This window comes from Struthio camelus, chromosome W (genome assembly GCF_040807025.1).
Source record: "Struthio camelus isolate bStrCam1 chromosome W, bStrCam1.hap1, whole genome shotgun sequence".
Classification (NCBI taxonomy): domain Eukaryota; kingdom Metazoa; phylum Chordata; class Aves; order Struthioniformes; family Struthionidae; genus Struthio; species Struthio camelus.
The window spans coordinates 42,671,682-42,696,249 of NC_090981.1; the positions used below are offsets into that span (position 1 = coordinate 42,671,682).

The following is a 24,568-nucleotide window of genomic DNA, read 5'->3' on the forward strand; positions in this document are numbered from 1 at the left end:
TAGGGGGCGGTGGCGGGGCTGCTGCTCAGCGGGAGGGCGAAGAAACAGCGCTGCAGCAGGCTGCTGCTTCCCCGGCCTCCTCTTCTCCCTCCTCCAGCGCTGCTGTTTGAAAGCTGTTTTGAAAATCTTAGAGGGGCTTATAAGTCAGTTTAATAGCATTGCCATTAGTGGCACAGGAATAGCTTTTTTGGTATCAGTATCCTGACAGTTTTTAGCAGTATCATCCATCACTAATATGAGACTAGAGGGAAGAATTTTACCAACTGACAAGTAACGTTTTCCGTTCACATAATAAAAGTACCAATAACTACACAACACAATTTACTGCACAGTTACTATGGAACTGAAACCTGCAATTGTAAGTAGTGGCTTTTGTAGGTATAATAAAAATGCATCCTTTGTTTTTCTTTTAGGTTACAGAGCTTTAGACAGTGGACAAATTATTTTCACTATCTAATCAATATGAACATAATTTCCAGACTTTTAGGCTTTTTTTAGCCTGCTCATGTACTCTGTGGAAATATCAATGTAATCACATTAGATGAGACAGACAAAGTGCTTTTTTTCCAAAGCTGATTTTTTCCCCCATTTATTTGCATACTGTAAATAAACATTTTGGTTTTGTAGCTGCTGGCTCCAAAATTCCTCTTACATGTCTGTCTGCTTCCCTGGCAGCTTTAAAATGTCTGTCAGAAAAGTTTCCTTATTAAACTGCTCAGTAGAGACGAGGCTTCCTCCGTAGCCTGAAGGATCTTTAGGACATAAAATGGGAGCTGGCCCCCCGGAACAGTTTTAAATACTATAGCAACAATAACGTCTCATCTTTCATGGTACCCACTGGTTAATGCTGACAGATAGGAGATACTTTTTGTATTGCCTCTGGCAGTTGGGATTGCTCTACTTCTTTATGACGCTGAGATACACGTTACGTTCTTTCCACTTCCTGGTTAGTGAGAAGCAGCCACCCATTTTCCACCCACTTCCTACCTACTCCTTCCCGCAAGCACTTGCATGACCTATGGACGGACATTGGGATCTCTCCCCAAGCCCCACCTCGTAGAAAGTCCAGCCAAGGAGATTTAAGGGAAGTTTTAAGACGATTTTATGTTGAATCTTGAATTTCATAAGCGTAAGAATCAGATTTGCCTGGACTGAACCCTTCATAGACAATATTTTCGAGTGCTTTGCAAAGGGAAAACTACGAAAGTGTTAAATGTAATTTATTATTAATTGTTCTATGTAGCAAGCTATATTTACTACCATAGTTAACTGCATTGTAAGAGAAAGAGAAGATTCTGTACTTCATGAAAAGAAACATGCAACAAAGAAAACTGTAAATTTAGAAACACAGATTGGATGATAGAACAGGAAAAGTAACAAATATATATTTACCTACCACTCTTCATACGTTTCTTAGTGAACAGCAGTAAGGAGAGAAAAAAAGTGCTGACTTACCAAAGCTGTTTACTGGGTAAGTAGGGTACGTGAATGATGCTCTCTTGCGTACCGTAAGTGATGTATTAATTTAGGGTTTCTTGGAAGTGAGCACCTGTAACTCCCCATCAGCACTTTCCAGCTTACCCAGGAAAGAAGAAGGCCTGTTACTGATTAGGCTACTGAATTTTCAACAGTAGTAAAATAATTTAATTTGATCCACGAGTATTGTTTTCAGGGAACATTGTGGGAATGAAATTCAATGCTGTGCCTGAGGCCTGGTGAACAAGAAATCATAGGTGTAATCAGCCTGTGCCTGGGGAGCCCCTGAGCTACGCGCCTCTGAGCTAGCAGGGCTTCCCCACGGCAAGCAAGCTGTGAGGGCGCCCGCGGCATCGTCCTGCCCCGTTGCTTATCCCGGGGCTCCCCAGAGCCTTGCAGGACCATCATCCGCATGGCCAGTCACAGCGGGGTGCTGGGGAGGCCTTTTAGGCTTTTCACGCCCGAGAGAGGACCGCAGATACAGCTCTTGCTTGAGAAACCTACTGGATATCCCACCAGAATTCCTGGAGGTGCGGACCTTTACAGGCCTTGCAGAGAACGTGCAAGCGAACAGTCTCCACCACGGCAGATACTAACTGCGACGGTAAGAGCGGCCTGGCAGTCCTTTGTGAACTGCCGTCCAGACGGGAAGGACAAAACAACAGTCAACTGAAAAACCTAATTGCTCATATAGTACCTGAACGTGTTTTAAGATAAACTGTATTGCTAAGGCACTGAATTTTCTTAGGATTGAAATATTGTTTCTGTATTGATGTCCTCCTTTTTAATATTTGTTATAGTCTGTTTTAAGCTTTCTTACTTCTTTTTTCTCCCAGTTTGGCAGTCACTGAGACAGCAGCATAAATATGCATTTATCTTTAAAGTTCAGTTAAAAATTCAAACGATGCGAAGTACTGCTTCTTTGGAGGATGTAATTTGGTATGTAAGAATATCTCTTGAAACCTCATAGGTGTTATCTTCAGCAGGAAAAATAAAAACCACAAGTAGTGGATGGACTTACTCTGTTGTGGAAGGTTTGATAGCTGCTACATGTAGCGAAGAGATAAAGACAGTAAAAATGAGCTGGAACCTGGTGCTGAAACTGATACCTACTTTGAGTTTTGTCTGGTTTTGTAAAAACAAGTTGAACATATTTTTATCCAGCTAACCTTTAGGCGGTGTTTAGTTTTACCATGTGAAAACTGAATGATGTTTGAATGCATAGGCCAGCATGGGTTTAGCAAATCCTGTAGTGCAACTTAATAGAAAGCATCCTTCCAAATATGTATGAAATAAAGTGTATTAGTTACATAGTTGTCATTTAGTCTGCTTCTTGATTGCCTTAGGCTAATGTTTGCAGTTAAAAGGAAAATGTTTTCACACTTGGCAGTAGACTGCCATGATTACAGGATTTTTGTAATGGTGAAAGTCAAAGCTTTATACTGGTTTCTGTTCCAGAGGGCCCATGCACTGACAATCCATTTGAATCATTGAATACATTGAACGTAGTGTCTTCATGAAAATCTTTGCTGATAACTCTATCCAAACTGGTACAAGCTTCCTCGAGAGTTCTCAGATACATGGTGCAATTAAAGAGAAACAGACACTCTTGCCAGAAAAGCTGCTTGTAGATTGGGTTTTAAGTTAGCTTGTTCAGACTTTAACTAGCTGTTACTCGCTCCCTTAATCCAGGATATGTATCTCCTTTTAGGATTGGTGGAGCTGTTCCAACAGTCTTCTCCTATTTTTCGGAAGTGCTTGCTCGGGAGAAACGAGGTGAACACTTGAGTTGGCTCTGTATGTTTTGGATGATTGGCGGTATCTATGCTTCTGCAATGGCTTGGGCAATAATTCCTCATTATGGTAAGAAAAACGTCTTCTCTTTGTGATTTGTAGCTCTCCTAGTGTAAAACTTCTTAACTATAGTTAAAAGAGGGTACCTTGTGTCTCTTCTCAAAATACGTCAGTATTAACAGCCTGCTGTTAAGAAATAATTCATTTGTTTTTGGGGTAAGCAATGTAGATCATAGCCTGAATAACAATATATTAATATGCAAAAAAAAGCTAATACTCATGCTGATTTAGATTCTTTAAATTACTTGAAACTTGAACTCATATACTATAACTGAAGTTATTGTTGAAACTGGAGAAGATAGCTGATATAGAGAGTTGCGTTAGAGAAAATAGCTTTTAAAAAGCCTGATGTCAAATTTATACTACTTTCTGCTGTCTTTTATTGAAAAGTTATTTTTAATTGTTTGAAACAGAGATAAAACGTCGATTATGCTCACTTCAGAAAGAAGAGTGAGGACCATGTGTTTTCTAGTTAGTGTTTGCAGCACTAGTTCTGAATATAAAGCTCTGCTGAATATTTTCTTCTGAGTAGATCTTTTTAGTGATGTAGAAGTCGTATAAACTGTACTGAAATACAGTAGGAATGAATGAGGGTGAATAAAGCAGAAAACTTGCAACGACTGAACTGCCGTGACATAGTTAAACATTACGTGAAGGTGCAGATTTGATTCTTCGTCTCTTGGGCTTGCCTTTTAGAAGAGTTAAGCACTCACAGGTCTCTAGGGGAACTGAAATTGCTCAGTGGTTCTTACAAATCAGCCTCTATAAGTGCTTCTCACTGACGCTCTTCAAAACAATTAAATCAGTGTTGTGAATTAGCTGGAATGCAAAGCAGTTTTCTTAAGCCAGACAATGAGCTTTATAAAAGTTGGATTGTGAAAAGGAGGAAAATGGAAAATTCATAAGGTTTGCCCAAAGTGATTAGAACATTTAGCAAGATAGGAAAGCAGACAGACATACATTATAATCACACAGACTAATCAAATATCTAGACTGTTGTATTACCTTTAATTTTAGTGTCCTGTATGCTCAGCCTAAGCTTGCCTTTTGTTTTTGAATTGCTGGCATCAAGGACAGGAATCTTTATTGGCAAGGTACAATGTGTATTAATTTTTTTTTTTCAATTAATAAATTGCTCTGGAAGCCAAGGATTTTTTTTGCTTTCCTATATATTAATTTAAAAAATTTCTGTCTGTGAAAAATGCAAACATTAAGACAGATTGATTTTAAAGGGTTGTCTAGTTTCATTGTAGATTTTATAAATAACTCAGTAACCTTTATTGAGGGGCTTTTAAAACATCACATAGCTGTGTATCTCAGTGAATAATAATGCACATCCTTATACCAAAGCAGGGGCACTAGAGGGAAGAGTTTTCTTCTTTCAATGGAAGAATATCAGTAACAAAAAGCCATGCTGCACTAGTTTGTTGTTGTTGTTCTGCACAGATATCACTTTGAAATCACTATGAAATCACTTAAGACAGAAAATAGTAAAAATGAATTTTAAAAGGGAATATTCTTCAGCTCTAGCCATATAAATCGTTCTCCTTGCAGTATATTAAGAAAAGCCACAATAGCCAAAAGGAGGGCTAAAACGAGAGGTATTAAGAGCAGAAACGATCCTTCCTCACAAGAAAAGAAAAGAATTTACATATAATCTTGGCAAAATTAAAAATATATATATTTATGGCTTCTGATGGAGTCTTAGAATTGCCTTCGCTTTAAATTAGACTTTTTCATCATGTTGTCAAGTTTAAAGCCGGTGTGTTGCCTCCTAGTTTAAATGTGGAATAACTCGGTGAAGTCCATGCGTGTGGGCAGTCCATGTAAGGCAGCACAGCCCCACCTGCTGATGCCAGCTCAGGGCTGGGGCAAACAGCTTCATTTTCATGCTCCTCTGCTGTCCTCACAAGCCTTGCCAAGGGGGCAGATCCTGCCTGGGCGCTCAGGAGAGTACTTTCGTGCATACTCTATTCTGGAAACATCCCAGAATATTTCTACCATGGAATCATTCCCGGTTGGGTTAATACTGGCTTAGATCTTTGCATCATGCGAATGGAATATATTCGTAAGGAGACTCCGGGAGTGGTATTTTTGCTTTTACAATTTCTACATGATTTCCATGGAAATATTTTAACAGAATTAAGCAAAGGTATAGATTTCTCTCCAAATCACTTTCAGTCCTCCTCGTCTTTCACAGCTCCAATAACCAGGAAGCAAAACATAATTATAAAAAAAGCAGTCCACCCACTGCTAAGGCTCATTTATATAGTGCATAGGAGTTTCTGGGCTCTTTGCTTCTCCTATAAGGTGTACAAAGGGTGAGATGATTTTTCTTAGCTGATGCAAAGCAAGTTGGAATGACGCTGCATCTGTTGAAAAGCAGTAAACCTCCATTGAGCATAGTGGAATTATTCTTAAATGAATAGAAAAATACCAGAACAACAGAGTAAAATCATTTTGTAGATTTTTTCCCCTTCTTTTACAAATATATTCTTTTCATTTGCACTGGTTCTTATATAAGACACTTTAAAAAGTCCTAGATCCACAGCTGGTATACATTATCTAGCTCCAAGGCAGCCAGAGAGGCTATGGTAGCTTACCAGTTGAAGATTTAGCTGTATCTTTTTGTGAGAGAACAAAGGTTACATCTATATATGTAACAGTTTGTTTCTGTTCAAGGAGCATGGGAATGCCTGAAAACTGGGTAAAGTTCTAAAACATAAAATAAAAGTAACATAAAAGGTAAATTGTTTGGGGAGAAATCAATGTGTAATGCTGCAGTGATTGTATACTGAAAGATCACTGTTGCAAGTGCCTGGCAATTTCAGCTGTAAGACAAGCATTGCTATTTCAGGACTTCATAAAGTCTATCGCTGTTAGCTTCTGTTTAAAAATTGAAAATGAATGTAGACTTGTTTGGGGTCTCTGAAAGAGGAGTTCAGGTCATAGAGAAGCTATTAGAATAAACATCTACAGAGAAATGTTTCTAATTGCTGCCAGTTATCACAGTCCCAGATTAGGCTGCTATGAAGAAATTGCTCTATGCCCTGCTTGGGTCAGGCTGGGTGGGAAAGGTAATTACCGTTTTATAAACTATTTTGCAAATGCAGCTTTAAATTTAGCATAATTTTTCAAGGTAAACTTCTTCAAAGACTGTCGTGCATCAAATGTTTATTACAGTATTCTGTAAAGGGTTCATTTTTCAAGCAGTGAAGAATCTTAAGACTGAGAAATTACATTTCAATTTAAAGATTGTATTTCAATCTTTATTAGTAAGATATTAGTATTTCATTACATGACGGTTATGTCACATTTTGAGGTTGGGAACCAAAAAGAATCATCCAGATTGTTCTAGCTGTTTTACCCATTAATTAAAAAGCAAAGAAATTTTCTGCACAAAATAGTAATAGTAATTCTGCACAAAAAGTGTGTTGCCTGATATACACTGTGTTGTTAAAAAAAAGTCTAGATTTTCATTCTGCCGCATCACCAAACAAAAAATCAGGGAAGGCTCGATAAGGATTTCAGCTTATGTAAACTGTTAATGTGATGTTCTATGTAGTTCTGTGTTCTTCATATATGATACACCCAAGTCTTTTGTGGCTTACTAAACTGCAGAAATATTTTTTGGATGTATATACCCATAAATATATATAATATGATCTCTTCCAACTGTAGGTACTTCTTTTTCCTATTCTAAGCCTGGTAGAAGACTGTGTATCCTCAAATCAGGGTTCCAGGTGTCAGACTTCTGCCCTTATCAGAACACCTGAAACAAGATCATAATCTAAGGTTTACAGCCCCACAACACAAAAATTAATATGTAGGATTTTGGATTGGGAGTACAGGAGAGAATGAAAGGCCTAAGAGTCATTAGTATCTCTCTGTGCACAGATTTATGAGTTGACAAGGTTATCTAAAAAAAACCTGTACTGTTACTGACATGTTTCTTAACCCTGGTGCTGTTCATTTCTTCAACAGTTCGTGGTTTTTGCCAGTGCGATGTTAAGACAAAAGAACAAAAAAGTAAATACTGGCTGTTTGCCATGTAATAGTTTAGTACATAGTTTAATACATGACAGACCAATGAAGGACAGACAGAGAAGGAGGGCTGAGAGTTCTGTAATTATACTTTAACTCAGTAAGAAGAAAATAATGATGGTTCTGCCAGCATAACATCTGATGTTATAGATTCATCGCTCCAGATCCTAGGGGAGATGGAGTATATCCATATGTTAACTAAGTCCTATTTTAAGAATTTAAAACTTCGTAAGCAGAAGGCTTTTATTAATATACAGGAAAGTATAAGAGGAACACTATCTTCTTCTCTTTTCATATCACTTTCTAAATAATGTCATTTGATTTTGCTTCTTAAAAGATCACTAAAACAAACCAAATGTTCTTACATTTTTAAATTCGCTCCTAAAATATGGGAAGCTGCCTTCCTCAGCATAAATTCCTACTAGTTTCTGGGTTGTCTTTTGCAACTCATCAAGACTATCTGCAACCTATTACCTGGGAACTATATTTGCAACCAGATCTGTGTGAACAAAAGTCTTCTGAGAACAAGGGTGTTCCCTCACCAGATGGTTTGGCGAATCCAACCTGATGGTAGTAGAGGACCTTGTAAAATGGGATTATGCTACTGAGGTCATAAAGTCCTAAAATAACAGGATTGAAAATAGGTGGGTTTTTCCATTTTGCAGAGTAGATAGCTCTTAAGACCTCAAGCCAGTAGTCTCCAATGTCCCTCACTTACTGCCAAGACAGTGCTAATGACTTTCCTAAGGCCTTAGCCTCCGGAATCATTACGGTCTAGGAAGAGTTGATGATACCTTTCCCCACACTAACCTCAGCAGTTCAGTTACTTACCAGGAGACAGGAGAGAACCGTGTCAAACAGATTTCATGGAAAAAGCTCTTTGGTATGATCTTGAGGCAGAGACGTTACTACTCTATGTGTCAGTCAAATTCCAATTAAATTAGACTAGATTATTCAATAAAAGACTACAAAATTACCCTCTTACTAGTACAGAACCAAGGAAATACAAAACATACTACTTCCTAGTGCTCTCAAAAAGCAGATTTAAGTCTTTTGTCTAAACATTTTCTTCAGACTGGTGTAATCACATTGCATAAGAGATCTTCATCTGAACTATTCATGCTTCATCAGTAGAGTCTTTTTCCTCTTAATTGCGGACCAGGCACTTGTGTTCAGAAGAGAGGTATTTAGTACCATTCAGGCAATACAGGTTTAGAGGAGAAAGAAGTGGAAAAGGAGATGGAAGAAAAAGCATTTCATTTCAGAATCTGAGATTTCTTATCCAGCTGGAATGGCTCTAGGTGTAAGTAGGAAAGTATTAACTCATTTGCTGTTTAAGCAGATTTTTCTATTGCATTTGCAAACAACTGATAATTTGTCCTGTGACTTAAAGAGGACAAGTTACAAAGGGTAGTTATTCTCCAGTCATTAGAATTTTATCAAACTAAAGAGAGCGGTTTTTGGAAATATTTTAAAATATTTATTTTTTTTAAAGAGAGTCATATTTTTACGCTAATAAAATATTTAAAAATGAAGAGAGAGACCTGTCCAAACTATGGACTCAAACCTAAGAATAACAAAACATTGGAATTAAAATATTAAGTGTAACTTCTGTTTTTAAAAGGCTTAATTCTCTCTCCTACCAGAAACTTTGTAATCTCTTCCTAGTTTGCACTTGAAAATATTATATGCTTCTACTTTTCTTTAAAGATCTTTATCTTCTATTTTTGTCCTGCCAGTATCTTTAAGTGAGTTTAAATTGCAGGAAGTGGGATTTAGTTTAAATAGGAAAAAAAGTTGTAAATATAGGTGTAATAAAGTTTCTAAGGGTAATTAGACCACTATCTGTCCTGAATAGTTTGGGACTACATTAAATGTACCAAACCTGCTACTGGAGACCTATTGCCCATTCATAATTTTGCTAATACTAATGAGTCTTTTCACAGGCACAGGAGTCCATAAATAGCTTCTATTTCTAACTTGGTATCATTGTGATTTTGCTGGACTTTTTCTTTCTTTCTTCTTTTTTCTTTTTTTTCTTTTTTCTTTTTCTTTTTCTTTTTTTTTTTTTTTTTCGAGTCCTGGAAAACATTTCTCAGTTTGTAACAAAAGATTGTTGAAGAGAAGGAGATCAATTTGCCTGAAGAGGCGAATGTTACCAGGAATAGAAATGATCTTTTAATCTCCTTTTTGGTAGGTGGCTTTAGAGTAGTTACTGTAGGATTTTCTGTTGTCATGTTTGCTTTCTTCCTGTGTCATCCCTTTGGAGACAGAAGGAGAGACACACCTTCCAAACCTCAATAAACTCCCCTTCTGTGTGAAACTGTTGTGAACTATATTGTCACAAAATAGGCAAGGAGGTAAGGGAGCTGGCTGCGGCAGCTGCGCGGAGAGCTGCTGGCTCACTGCGCGCCTCGGAGCAGGCGCAGCGCCCGGCGGTGCTGGCGAGGGGCTACACCTCTTAGCCTGCCAGAGACTAAACTGACAGCTGGACTGACTAAAACTGTTCAGGGACAGTGAAGTCAGAGAAACTTTAAACCTCCCTATTCAGTCTTCTTGTTGGGCTTTGTTGGGATTTCTCAGGGATATATGGCAGCAGCAGTACTGGAATGAATGGGATAGAAACATCCTATTCCAGTGTTCTTTGATATCGGTGAGGTTACAGGGCTCGGTGAGTACCTGAGTAGCAATAAAAGCAGAAGGACCTTAGAAACTATCCATCTCCCTGCACTTCTGATGAGCAGAAGAGAGGCTTCTGAGTGATGGCAGCTGCAAGAAAGGAAGTGCAGCGATTTCAGTCTAGCCGGCTGGATCCTCCCATTGAGAGGAGGCAGGTGTCATTCCAGCCACAAAATGGAGTCGAAAGGTTGCACTTTTCTGTGGTGATGATTATTCCAAGACAACTGCCATGAAACAGTTGTTCCCCAGCATATAAATATTGCATATTATATGTTTTAGATAATATAAGAAAAGTAGAGGGTTTTTTCCTGTTTTTCAGCATTTATTTTGGTAGAAATTAAATGACTGGGGAGTGGCTTTATTAGTAAGACAAACAGATTTTCTGCTAGACAGCTTGTATAGACTACATTTTTTTTCAAAAGTAACTCATGAATTTGGGTATCTCAAAGCATCTTTTGACTTCTATTTGAATTTTGAAGGTTTAGGTTGAGTACAGAAAACGAGTATAGATGGATGAGTATAGAGAATTCCTGACTGCTTTTGAAAAATTACCATCTTAACCTCATTATTAGTTGTCTGAAGAACGGCACACTATTTTGAGATTGTACAGATTAATATCTGTAAAGCATCTTTAGGTATAGTTCATCTGTTCAAAGCTATAAGCTTTAAAGTGTCAAAAGTTGATGTTGATGCTGTAAATAAGAGACTGTGACTTTTACAGATATTGCTGCTTTACAAATGTTTTTTGTAGAGCTTCTAAATTCAGGAATATGCATTAGATGTAGGTGTGAGCATCAGAGAAAAGCTTGATTTCACTCACATTATTTCACCACCTGCTCCCAGCAGCAAGGTGCCCAGCAGCTTATAAACGTACTATAAATCATGATTTCGTCTCAGGCAAAGGATCACTGAGTTCCTTCTTCCCCCCTTCCTTTGCTGTAGTCCCCAGAGGGGAATTTGAGTCTCTCTGATGCAGTACACACATCCAATCAAAGGACAGGGATACACTTACATGATTTATAATAAAAGAAGACACGCTTGACTGATTTCATATTGCTGCATCACTACGGTAACTGTGCCCAAAACAATGAGGAAAGGCAACTGCACTCAGTAGTCGCATCTACAGACATTACATACTGCTGTCCTCTATACATCAACACTGGATTAATGCGAGTTGGAAGTAGGAAAAATAGTTATATGATGGCCTGTTCCATTTCTTTGTTTGAAATTGGAACTTGTTGAAATGGGAAATCATCACTGATTTAGTCAAGCTAGAGATGCATCAGTGATGAAGAGAAGACTCTTTTGCAGGAGGCAGAGTACTAATAGTAGAAAAGCATGGTTACCTGCAAAGAGAAAGAGAATAAGCTACTTGCCTTTCTGATAATTTACCTTCTCACTTAAGAATCCGTGAATATATGGATACTTTGACTAATAGAAAATATTACTTGGGATTTAAAGGAAGAAATTTGAGCTCTGTTAATGTTGAATCTGCATTTGCTATGAACCCGTGTATTGCTGAACAAATGGAACAGATAAGACATAAAGGCATCTACTGTGTACTGCAACGTCTGTTGATCTGTTTTGTATTCCAGTAAGAGGCAAAATGATCCCCAAAGTGCTGTATTCCCCCCCCCCCGCCCCATTTGATGCACTTCCATTAATTTTATATCCTACAGGCTGAAGCTATATATATACTTCCAAAAGTTATTTAAAGGGGGACAAGGTGGTTTTAATGTTAACTTCAGTTATCAACTCCCACTCATAAACTGTTTTTCGTGTGGAAAAATCGCCTGAAATTAGATTATACTAAATGTGTATACTTAAAAAATTCTTCATCTTTAGGAACAACAAGAATGACAGAACACAGCAGAATTTAGAGCAGATGCTTATGCAAATCTGGCTGGGAGAGCAAAACAAATCTCTTTGTTTATCGGTTTGCTGTTTTCTGTGCCCAATGCAGGGTTTTATGTGGTCATTTAGCTGTTTATATTCACAATAGTTAGAAGCTGAAGTAGCTTTTAACACATCTATTTAATGAGCGCTAGAGATGCTCATTAGTGAGTTTCTGAAATAACCTTCTCCTGAGCTCTTCAGGTTGACTGTGAAAGAGAAAGATTATTGGTTTATCTAGAGGTTCAATAAAAAACTAACAAGTTGTTTTGTGAACAGAGAAGTTGCCAGGCCTAGTTTCCTATAGGTTTATGTCCCGTATATGTCCCAGTGATGCTGCTCAACCCCTTTCTCTCCACTTTTCCCCAGTACCCCTTACCAGGCGCCTCAGCAGTGCTTCCAGTGTCTCCCTGCTTTTCCCAAATCCCGTGCTTCAGCCGTAGCTCCAGGTTGCTGGTCTTTGTCGGTGATTATTCATTTTGTCTGGAATACAGTACAACAGCAGAAGTCTGTTGCCCGTGCTTCATTATTGTTTGTCTGCCTTATAAAACTGTTGGTTAATACAGCATTTGACTGCTTTCTTTCTGCACGTATTTATAGGGGAGGAACTGGTACAAAGATAAGGGAAAACTGATCTCCCCTACAGTGTTTGCGTGCTTAATATTCCTCACACAGAAGTGTGTATATTTCTATTTTCCAAATATGCCAGCCTAAAACAGTTTAAAATAAGCAAAGAGAAATAGAAGGATTTGATAGGGAGGGCTCTGAGCTGAGGTTTCCGTTTCTGGTCTCCTCAGCCTGATACTGAGCGAGGTGAGGAGACGCTGCTGAGGCGAGCAGACCTCGGCTGGCTGTTTGAGGCCATATTGTCTTGCCTTCTTTCAGGGAGGATCGCGATTGCGGCACCAAAGGTTTTGGCCTTCATCTTAGTTGTTTTCTGAAGATATCACGGAAATATAGTTAAAAAGTGAGGAGTGATAGCTAAAGGGATCAAGATGGGGCCTTTAGATTGTTTTTTCCCTCGGGAACCTTTTCTGTCCAGTGTAAGCATCTGATTCCTACATGATCCCTGAAAATTCTAGACTCTATAAGGAATGTCATGAGGGCTTATGAAGGGAAAAATATTCTCCTACTCTGTTTATTTAGCATATTGTATTTTCCCTGATCCCTTTGATAATTACATTTTGAACACTTGAACTGTCTCTCCATAGGCAAAAATCCCTCCGTCCCCTCAGACAGCTGTGATCGATAGTAACTGGGAATAAGTACTACTTGTTTTGTGAGTGCAAATAATATTTTTGTGTTGCTAGTATTTGATAAAAGTTTTAATTCAGGACTTCTGACTGCACGAATCATAGTCTGTACAAAAAGACCCCATATATTCAACTGATCAGAGTTGTTTAATTGACTGACCTCAGATTAGGAGATAATTCTTAGAGAGCACATCTGTTCAAATGACCATAAACTGCCCTGTCGAGTGTGTTTGGCTCTGTTTCGTAGTGATATGATGTTGTTTCTGTATATTTTTTGTAAATTTAAAAAAAAAAAAAGATAATAAAAGGTAAATGAAGTAGAGCTACAGGATACTAGACTTAAATAACTGCATTAAAATGCTCATGAAAAATAATAATTTTTCTTGCAACAACTTCCAAAACGAATGAAATATAATAAGGTAAGATGTTGAAAGGGCTTCTTGAATTGCTTAGATGTTCTACTGGTACATTGTACCAAAATGTGAAAGATAAAACACACATCGCTAGTTCAAAAAAAATCCATTCTATCTCTGTGTTCTTCAGGAAATATTCCAGCATTTCAATGATTGCTTTGTTTGTAAAAGTTAGACTAGATAAATAGGTTCCATTTCTTTTCATGAACTGCAGTATTTTATTGTGCCTCTACTGATTGTCTTTTTTGATTAATCACATCTCTTTTGGTATTCGCCGTGAGCCTTAGTTCAGATGCCCATAAATCACAGAAAGTCCTAGACCAGGACAGGAACGTTTACATTTTCAATTAGCTTCCACATTTAACAGCCACTATTAGTAGGGACTACCACAACTTGTCACGCCAAATATAATGCTTAGCTTTATGATAGTTTTTAGAACTCCACAGCAAAACAATTTCAAGGTTTTAATCACATTTCTCCGTGCAGTTGCACATAGAGACCCAGTATGTGTTTGAAACCATGATAGTTTCACGCACAGATTGTGAGCTCAGAACTCTGGTGGGCTGTGGAAGGCACTACCCGTGGAAATGGTTGTGTCTGTGTTTTGAGTAGTGGTAGGACAAAAGTCGTTATTCTACAATAGTTGAGTGAGATTTTGTTGCAGGTAAGTGTTTTTTTTTCAAGCTTAATTTATAATGACTAGTGTGCTAGGCATTTAGAAATTTTTTCACTGGCTATTTAAAATGTAGATTTTGTATGCTGTTGATGATTTGCTCTTATTGTACTCTTTATCACTGTCCAAACGGATGTTTTGAATTCATATTCAGACCATCTATAAATTCTGATTTAGGTGGAGTAAAATAAAATAGTGGAAACTGCTGAGTACGTCTAGGAGACCAGAAATAGAAATCTTAACAAGAAATCTGAAGTGAGTTTATACAAACAAAACTTGAAGGACATTTTAATGATATTTGATTGCGTAGTCTCATGTATTATATTGACCATGACTTTTTTGAATTCTGACTGCAGTTACTTTTCAGACGAGCTTCCTCTGCCGCCTTTTTTTCAATCCACTCAATCTGCGATGTCTGTAAAGTAAGAAATGGCCTTTTTTGCTTAGCTTGATGAGCTTGTAAGTTCTGAGGGCAATTCAGTACTGAAGTTGCCATTGCTATTGTCAGAGTTGTGTCTAGCAGATATTACCTCTTTTATCTGTTTTGCTAATTGTAAAGTGCCTTAACTGAGCAAGCAGCTCAGAGCCAGATCCAAGCAAGGACTTTACCGAACTGCACGAGTCCATAAATCTCTGGGGCCACTGACTCAGTCAGCCATACGGTCAGATCAATTATGCGCCACAGTGCTTGTAATGAGATTTTTGATGGTATCAGCTTAACATTAACCCTTGGTGGCCTGTTCTGGCTTTTTTGTCTGTGAATAATTAGAACATGATCTTTCCAATTCTCCAGGTTGTCTCCATTCTGCTTTGAGCTATAATGTAAATTCAGTATAAATACTGAAATAGACCTTGCTTGTATCGGAAAGTACATTTTATTTTTATGCTCGTTTTTTACCTGGTTATTAAACTAAGAAAATACTTAGATCATTCTTTGATTCAGCTTTCTTTCCAGATGCTTTCAGCTGCAGTTGTGGTTTTCAACAGTGAGGAGCTCTTAAGTTGCTTCTAGCCTATATGCTTGTAAAAGTAATTAAGACCAATAAATCTTATCATCTGTGGCCCTCAAATTCAGGAAGGTTGCAAACCACTGACCTACTGCATTCCTGCATTATTGTTTGGTTTTTTTCTTACTCTGTAGTATTACCAGGGCATTGAGAAGATTGCAAATCCTAACGGTTTATACCCAAGCACTTGTAACAAGGACTGCTTTCCATAGGACTGAGGAAAGTACCATATGAATTCCAGTATCTCTACTTAAAAGTAGCTGTAGATCTGCATCAGATCTTTAACTGAAAGGAGAACGTTTTGCTAATCCAGTTGAGGTGCAGAAATCTCACAAAAGCAACCATTTATATGACAATCCAACATTTGAGCTTTTGGTTACAAACCACAGCTCTTTTTGTGCTTTGCCTCAAAACTGTGGACAAAATTTGACCTGTGTCAATCTACGTTAATATCTAGTAGCCTAGGGCCAAGTGCACATAAGGGAAGTGTGCATACTCTGTAGCACGGAAAATGCATGTTTGCTAACTTAATTTCAAGAGCAAAAGAGTATTTCTCATTTTAAACTTCATAATTCTGCAAATAGCATAAATTTTAAAAAGATTTGTGCTAATTTATAGTTTATGTAGGTATGGGTTAGAGAGGAAGGAAGCTATTTTGAGGAAGTGCAAGTAGAAAGTTATTGAAACACTGGTCATTTACAACCTCAGCAGAAAATTACAGGTTTGCCCTAGAACATTTTTTTTTTCAGTCCATCTGAAGTCTGCATGTTTCTACTGAAAACAGAGCAAAATCCATGCTGTCTGGTGTGTAACACTTACCTCATTTTCCAGGGACTGTAACGAGTGACTATATACTTACTTTCCAGGCAGTACAATGATATTTGCATTCAGAATGAAACCATGAAGAAGTTATTTAGGCTTGACTCCTAGTAACCAGTGTCTGAAATCTGGCAGAATGATTCAGGGCAGAGCTGGAACTCCTTCGGGATGTCGTAAGCCAGAGCATTTCATTTCTGCATTGAAGTGCTTTGCTAGATTTCTAGCCCTACGAGATAGTTGTACTGGGTTTGTGATCAGCACAGAATTTTGCTAAGGTGACTCATTTTCAAATGCTAAATTGGATCCTGCATGGTGATGGCCAGGTGGAGACACTTACATCAGCCTGACGTCTTCTTACTAAATTGTATTTCTCCCTATTTTGAGAACAGAAAATGCTAAGCAGCCAAACATTAAAGAAACAGAAGTAGAGGACTACAAGGTTGTCTCTGCTCTTCAGTTATGGTATCCTTGGTGTCATGTGTGGGTGGAATGCTTTGCTCTTAGCCCTTACTTTCATGTAGTGTCATGGTGTTGGAAGCAGTGGATGGTTTCAAAAAGGGGATCTATCCAGAAAAGGCTCACAAAGCTCTGTATGATCCCATGTCAGCTGAGCACCTTTCCAGGGCCAAACAGATTTTGGAAAACAACCCTCATCCTTTTATGAATGAGATACGCAGATATGTCAGGAAACTATGTAGAGGGCTTTATACTAGTTTGATATACTTTCCCTCTCTCCATATGGGGTAATGGCGCTGCGTCTCATGTGAACGCCTTTTTATTCTGGATTCAGACAGTCCAGTCTTCTCCCAAGCTCAATATATTTTGGCTCTAATTTTTTTCTTATTTTAGTGCCTCCTGAGAGCTTTGAGCATTGACTTAGGACTTAGCTGATGTGAGTATTACTGTTCTTCTTTTACAGAGATGGATGCGGCATAAAAGGCCCAATGAAACTCTGCACAATACCAATGATTTGCCAAGTAATTACTTTGATGATGTTAGGGAGAATGGTGGCTTGGAGATTAACTAAGATGAATAAACAAACGTGTATACCTCTGTATAAGACAACTAAGTTAACAGGGAGAAGAATCTTACTTTCCTCTCAGCCAGTTTGCTGTCAGCTGACTCTTATAGCTCCCAGTTCAAACCAGAATGTTCCCTGAAAAGTCCAGATGCCTTTTATGTCCTGTGTGTCTCAGTTACTACAGGTAGAACCCAGAAGCTACAGAGCATTGGTGTCACTCCCGTTTTAAAGGTTTAGGATGTAACGTATAGTATCACAACAGCGTGTCTCAATCTTTATCCAGTTCTTACTTTTTTTCCCAGTTTGGTGTTTTTCCTCATGTAAAACTTTCATTCTCTTGTGCCGGGCCAAATGAACTTTTAGGCTCAACAAAGTTCTCTGTCTCCCCTTTGCTCTGGTACCCGTTTACTTTTTCATTTTGAGGCCTTTAAATATCTCGTTCTCTTTCCACACAAAGCTTCATGATAGATAGAGCAACCGTTGTTCTCCCTAATTCTGAAACAGTCACTTCATCTCGTTTTCAAAGTTTACGCACTGTTATAAGCCTTTGAGCACACAGCGTAGTTATAGGTAGTTATGGATGTTACTGGCAGATGTTTTTGTTGGTGTGTCTGAGTCTCATGTTTGGGTGTTTGAATACGAGGAGTGAAACTGGATACAGAAAAGCCCTTCAAACTGATCTTATGTGAATAACCCTATGTTCCTGCCAACTGTCTGCCAAGATCTTTTCTTTCCCCTCTTCAGTGTGCTTTCTGTTTATGCAGATAATCATTAATATTTATTAGTTTCAGCATGGCTTTGCATGAACAAAAAAATAATTTATCCATCTCTGTACAGTGTACAGGAATCCTCTTGTTATTATGCCTTTTTCAGTCATATAAAGTCATATATTAATTTGACTTGTGAACAAAGTTCACATCTGATGCTTATTCTGCTGAATTTGGTATTTGACACAAGATGTTTCCACTGTTAGGGATGGAAAGACTGAGGCCGCCACACAGGAGTTTTGAGGAGTCAAATTTACTTTATGTATTGTTTTGCTTTTGCAAGTTCATATAATAAGTGCAGAAGAGAGAGAATTAATTCTGAAAATGCCTCTTGTCAAAGCTCTTTACTCTTGTGCCACTGTTTGTTATAACTGTTGAGCCTTTGGAATAGTCTGCAGAAGCAGAGAATATGGGATGAATGGGAAAAACATTTATCACTGGGCAATTCGGTTTGAAGGTCCTTTCTTTCTGGTTCTGGTTAACCTCCCTTCTGCCTTGTGAGACTCCATAAAAACGAGGTCTTTGAAACTTAAAGGCTGGAACGCATGAAGTCTGCCCTGGTAGTCTCTGTCAGTCTCTCTCTTTCAGTAGTTCTTACGTATAGGTAGTGCAACTGGCACCGGCTACCTGGACTTTTGGACAGACAGAGAGTAGGGGAATTGCTGATAAATGATTTTCCCTTATTCATATCTCTGTTTTGTTTAGTCAGTCCAATATCCTTCCCAGTGAAGAAAAATGAGGTACAGGAGTAACTTCCTTTGCTGAAGTCAAGACAGAGATATGCCAGTCAAGACAGAGATATGCCATTCCCCTGAGGCCCTGTGCTGACAACAGCCCGCTTCAAGTCCCTACCTGCGTTCTTTTTTCTCTAGCTAGAAAGGCAAGTAAGATCCTGTGTTTTCGAGTCATAAATAGACCACTAATTAAACATCCTTTGCCACCTTTAGCATCTGCCAGGATTAGACAGATGGCATGACCAGCAGCTGTAGCTGCATTTCCCTTATTAGGAGCTGTTGCTTTATTTCTCTAACCTGATTACATCCATCCATCACCTCTGCCATTTCAGAGATGAATTTCTTGCCTCTATTTGTCTTGTGAGTCACAGCATCTTGATCCAGCTGTATTGCAGGGCCAAAAGAAAGTCAGGTTTAAGGCAGACCATTGCAATCCACACACAGAATGACTTTAAAGCTTCCCTCCTCTTTTTTCCCCTTTCTGTGTTTTGACATACAACTATTTTTTCTAGTTTTTGTATCAAGCCTGGCACAGATTTATATTAGCATGTCCATAGCAAGGAAACAGAAACCTAATCCATTCATAGCTCTATATTCTGCATAGGGTATACACATACTTAAAAGAAAGGCTGACTTCATATCATCACTAAACCTGAACGTACTTTCGGCACATTACTTTGTATACTCATACGAAATATGAGTGTGCACAAACGTCCTTCTCAACTGGCAGGAAGTAACAGAGCGCGTACTCTGGCCAGTGCTACGGCAGGTATTAGAAACATTAAAGAAACAGATTACTAATGTCGGTATCCAGGGGTTGTACAGCTAGAGGTCTCACCTGGGCTACACTGGCATGCACTGCCTGGAGGATTTGTGTCTGATGTTTCATTAGAGAGCAAATAATTTGCTGTGCAAGGTCAGCCCGTCTTGAAACTGAGCTGGTGTACGTCTGAGTAGCAGATAATGGTATCAGGGAAAGATTAGGAGCCTGATGATCTCGGGTCAGTAGTTGGCAGCTCCCACCTGCGTGGGAGAGGAAATGTGTCTTTAGAAAATGTCCTGTTCCTTCTAATTGAACTTTCAAGTGTCAGCAAACCAAGTCTGAGCTAGGTATTTAATATGTTTATAAAATATATCTGTTTAATATGTTTATAAAATATATCTGTTTAATGCTTACTTTCTTCTTTTATTCAACTGCTGATCCTTATGACTCTCAGGAACTAGCTGGCTAGAGAGTCAGACTAGTGTGGATAAAAATTAGTCTTCTACATGCTCGTACCTCAGTCATGGCCTGCCATGCTTCAGCTCTTTTATTTCCACATTTTCTTCTGCAAAAATTATCAGCAGTTGACCTGCTGAGCCAGTGGGCTTAGAGTTTATCTACCTATCTATACAAGCTAACAACGTCACTGCCTTTCATGTGTGATATTAGTAATCTGATCATCTAAAAGACAAGAGTTCTACTTTGTGTTACTGTAATTTCACATTAATACACCTACACAGTAATTCTGAAAACAGAGCTGCACTTGTTAGAAAGCATGTATTTCACTCAGTTTTCAAAAAATACCTAACAGAGATTCTTCAGCTGTATAACCTAGCTGAATTCATTGTTTTAGTTTCAGGGATGTTTTACCATTATTCCAATCGGTACCACTAGAAGGTATGGGCTCAAGACACTCACAGTTATACTTGGGAAATGCCAGGACAGACTACATACGAATGCAATGATGTGTATTTCAGTGCTGCCAGGTGTAAAATATTTCCAGTTTTCCTTATAATTCTGATTTAGTTTAGCTTTCAGAAGTGCTAAACAAAACAACAACATTTAATAGCAGAACTCTTTTCTTTCCTGGGTATTTATTGACTATTTTTATTAAGTGCGGTAACAGTGCCATCGAGTGGCAATCTAGAGCAATCACACATTTTATTTACTGGAAGTTCCCAAATTTAAAAATGAAAGATTAAGCCTATAGTACTGACTTCTGAGCAGAGAGTATACGATGAACTAGATATAAGCAACCTTATAAAATCACAGAAAGGATTCTGCAGAAGAATCTACACCATCTATGAATTCCTTTAAATTCCTTGACTATGCTCCCCCCACCTCTAATTTTAGTGGTGTTCTTGCCTCTACTCCCTCCCTTGATCTGGCAAAAGTCAAGAGGTTTATTGGGTTTTTTTGTGCTGATGCAGACTTGCTTTTGACATTTTGTGACACTGCCATTGAATCTAGTTCCTCCAATTCCTACTTACTTGATGAATAACAAAAATTACCAAGGCTCATCAGTCTTTAGATAACCATACCATAAAGCGTTTTTGTAGGCTGCCTCTTAAATTCAGTCAGGCTTTCTTTCCCCACAGAACTCTCTTAAAAAGGTAATCCAGAGCTTTATTCCTCTGGTGGTTGGAAACCATCCCTTTTCCAGCCTGTATTTATTTGGGGTCAGTATGCGCCTGTGTTTTCATTACTCAGTTTGCACTTTAGTGTAACCCATATGCATTTGCAGAGAGCGATCGTGTTCCCCTTTGGCCTTCATTTTGAAAAGTTAAGCAAGCCATCCTCTTTAGTCTCCTGTCCTTAGGTAGACTTTGTGGTCACCTAATCACTATGAAAGACGATACTTGTCCCTGAAGATAGCTGTTGTTTCTCAGTTAACATATGTTTATAAAATTCAGCATAATAAGGGCAGATTTACACCTACATTAATCCAGGATGTCTATGACAGAAATGTTCTCTTTTTTCCTTTGGAGCAAGAGCATGTTTAAAATATCCTTTGAGTTTATTAATACTCTGCAGTAGATGAAATGCAGTGCTAGAGGAAAAAAGGTTTTGCTGACATTGAATTCAACGTATAAGTCAGTGATTATATGTAGATTAGCACCTTGGTACGTTTTGCTGTTGCTCTACTGCACGCTGCTGTGGTTCTGTAATCAGTAATTGCCATGTCTGTGACTCACTTGGTCTTTTCTAGTAATCAGTAAAGTGAGGAGGTGATATTCAGCAAGGAGGCTGCTGCAGGGACTTCAGACTCAGGCACTGCAGATTTTCTGTTGCTCTACAGCAAATTGCTCCCAAGCTGCATTTGGGCCAAGTGCTTTGACAATTCAGAAAGCCTTGGAACCCGCCGCTGATTTCGGGATTAATGACAGTGGAATACAGCACGTCCCCGAGCAAGGGTGAGGTTTGGCACTTGCTGTGCAGGGCTCCGAATGCAACTGAGGAGAGCGTCTGTCTCTTTGCTGTTGTATCATAAATCAAGGAGGGGAGATGCAAACTGAGTTACAGCCAAGAGCCTGCTTCCATTTGCTTTCAAGATGTACAGACAATGGGACTGAAAGCCACTTTGAGAGCTAAATTCAGAACTAGTCTAATGGCTCCGTTTTCTAGATTAGCTCATGACCTAGGAAAGTGTGAGATGTTAAATGTAAGAACAAATCTAAACTTGCTCTGCATTTAATAAAACATTTGTTTTGCTCTCTATTGTATGGTGCTGGAACAGATAGAAGAGCAGGCTAGAGGGAGCCTTGTTGCAGCTGGGTTTTTTTCTACCAGTTTCTTCTTACAATTCTGGTATTCACAATCATCATTAATTCAGCAGATATATTAAATCACGGGATAAATTGCAGCAGCTAATACAATACAAAAGGGAAAAAAGTGCAGTAAGAGCAGTAAAAACTGTAATGCACCTTTCACTTGACAAGCCCTCAGATATTTTGAGGAGACATACGGAAAAAAAGTATTTTGCAGGTTGTCAGGATGACAGCAGGCTGAATGGTACAGTCATTGTGTTTAATTAAATGTAGTATGCCTCACTTACCTTAATAAATCACACCTTAATAAGTAAGTTATTTCCAGGGTTTTCCAGGATTGGCTACACAGCACAAGGTTCTGCCGCTGTTTTGTAACAGGTATGAAGCCAGGGTAATTTAATTTTACAGCAGAAGTACTGTTTGTGGAGTTAGATCTTATAAAACACAAATCAGAGCGGTAAAAGGCAGATTGTGGAAATGTGCTGCTTGCTGTGGGTACTGCTGAGACAGTTCCTAATGACATCAGGACCAGGACCTTGGTGGTGTTGGTCTGGAAGACGCAACCCGCCCTCGCAAGCTGGTGGCACCAGCCACTGCATGGCTGCGCAGTGCGGCAGCGCAGCTCCCTGATCTGACTGCAAACAGACTCAACCAAAACCAAATCATTCTGTGAGTTCTATATTAGAGGATTTTGTACTGTAATTTAAAATATATGATGAGGAATAGAGTGATTATGATAAAATATGTTCGCAGTGCCTAAAACAGGTATGTCTTCTAATCACTTTGTTAACTCATATTAAATCTTTCCTTCTTTACTTCCTTCCCTTCCCAAATTAGATGAAAGTATGCCCATATTTCAGTGAGGTTAAAAGTCACAATTTTTACAAGTCAGTAAAAATAAATTTTTAATACACTTTCACATCCTTTCTTGTTTTTCTTTTTCCCTTAAATATTTGGTCAAACTTCTATTTTGGGATAAAATCTAACATGAAATTTTAGATAGCTTCTTTTTGTTGGAGGGAACTTTTCCCCTCTTTGTTGGAAGGGGAAAGTATGGTTAGCTTGAGCCTTATGTTTAAAAAAGTAGCATAGCACTCCAGGATCATTGCAGATATTGTCATTGGTTTTGCCTCGTTCTTCCTGGGGTAAAGGCAGAAGGGCTAAATGGTGCTGGAAAGCAAGCTGATATCATTTCTGAAATATAAAAGGTATGCGGGAGATCAGAAAATGAGTCTCAAGTCTGCAGTGTTTCACAGAGTTTTTGATAAAGAGCAAAAATTTATATTCTATATTCTTCATATTATAACCTATCTATAGAATATACAGAAGAATGCATGACTGAAGAATACATTACTGTGGTCTTCATATTATAACACGCAAATACAGTATGAGAAAGGATTTTTTTCTAAGAATGTAATCATGATCCACAGCAGGAGATCTTTAAATTCCAAAATACACTATTTAACAGATGAACACCTCCTTTAAAGAACTATTTAATAGCCCATTTGGTGCCATGTGGTGCCAGTTGTTTGCTGACATCCGGACAAATTAAATTTACCATATCTTTTGTCTAGAAAAATCAGTTATCAGAGAAAGATCTCAGATGAATCTGGCATCAGCTCTTTCATTAGTCAGTATTTCATTTTCTTCCAGTAGCTGCTTCTATGTTTATTGTTATTTTTATATTCTACTCCACTTTTAATAAATTTTGCTTCAAAATTTTACTTATAGGATTTGACTGTATTGAAGCCAGACTAACAGACCAGTTAGTTAGCCAAGTCATTTTTCCTCATCCAGAGGAGAAATTCTGTGGATTTGTAACATCCTGTTATTGCTGTAGTCCAGTCATAATACACCACCCAATCAGATGTTTTATTAAAAAGCTGAACTAGCAGCCCTGCAGTTTCGCATACAAGCTTTCCAGTATTTTCTTTTGTTTTCTTCTCAATGTGTCTTAAAAATGGCTTCTACTTCTTGTTGTTAGTCAGCGCTCAGAGGTATTTCAAGATCAGTTTTTCAAAGAAGAGGTTTTTTTCTGTTGTTTTTCCTTAATCTCTTTATATCATCCTAAATTCTCTCACTACATCAGGTTGCCAATCTTGGATAGAAGCTTAAATACTGAATTTTTTTGTACATCTGGTTACCGGAGTCTTTTCAGTTTGCTTTTCACAGATTTCAGGGCGTTGTATAGTGCTCTGAAACGAGATGGAAACAGAAGTTAGGCCATGTAAATGCTTTGTATACTGCATTTTGTTACGTTCTGAGAGTCTCTTATTTCATTAAGATTATTGAAATTAGCTCTTTGTAGAAAAAGTTAATGATAGTAATTAGAACACAAGTGCAATCCTTAAAATTCCACTTATACTCTGTAATCTTGTGTATGCATAATTTTTATTCTTGTATA

At 38.3% G+C, this 24,568-nt stretch overlaps 1 protein-coding gene across 2 annotated transcripts in view; it reads left to right on the forward strand.

Annotated features, from left to right (window-relative positions):
* Positions 1 to 24,568, forward strand: part of LOC138064158 (synaptic vesicle glycoprotein 2C) — a 182,105-nt gene that overhangs the window by 128,666 nt on the left and 28,871 nt on the right. For both annotated transcript variants that reach the window (XM_068925551.1, XM_068925550.1), the window contains one exon: positions 3,188 to 3,339. In XM_068925551.1, the coding sequence (XP_068781652.1) occupies positions 3,188 to 3,339 (152 nt within the window). The remainder of the gene's footprint in view (positions 1 to 3,187; positions 3,340 to 24,568) is intronic.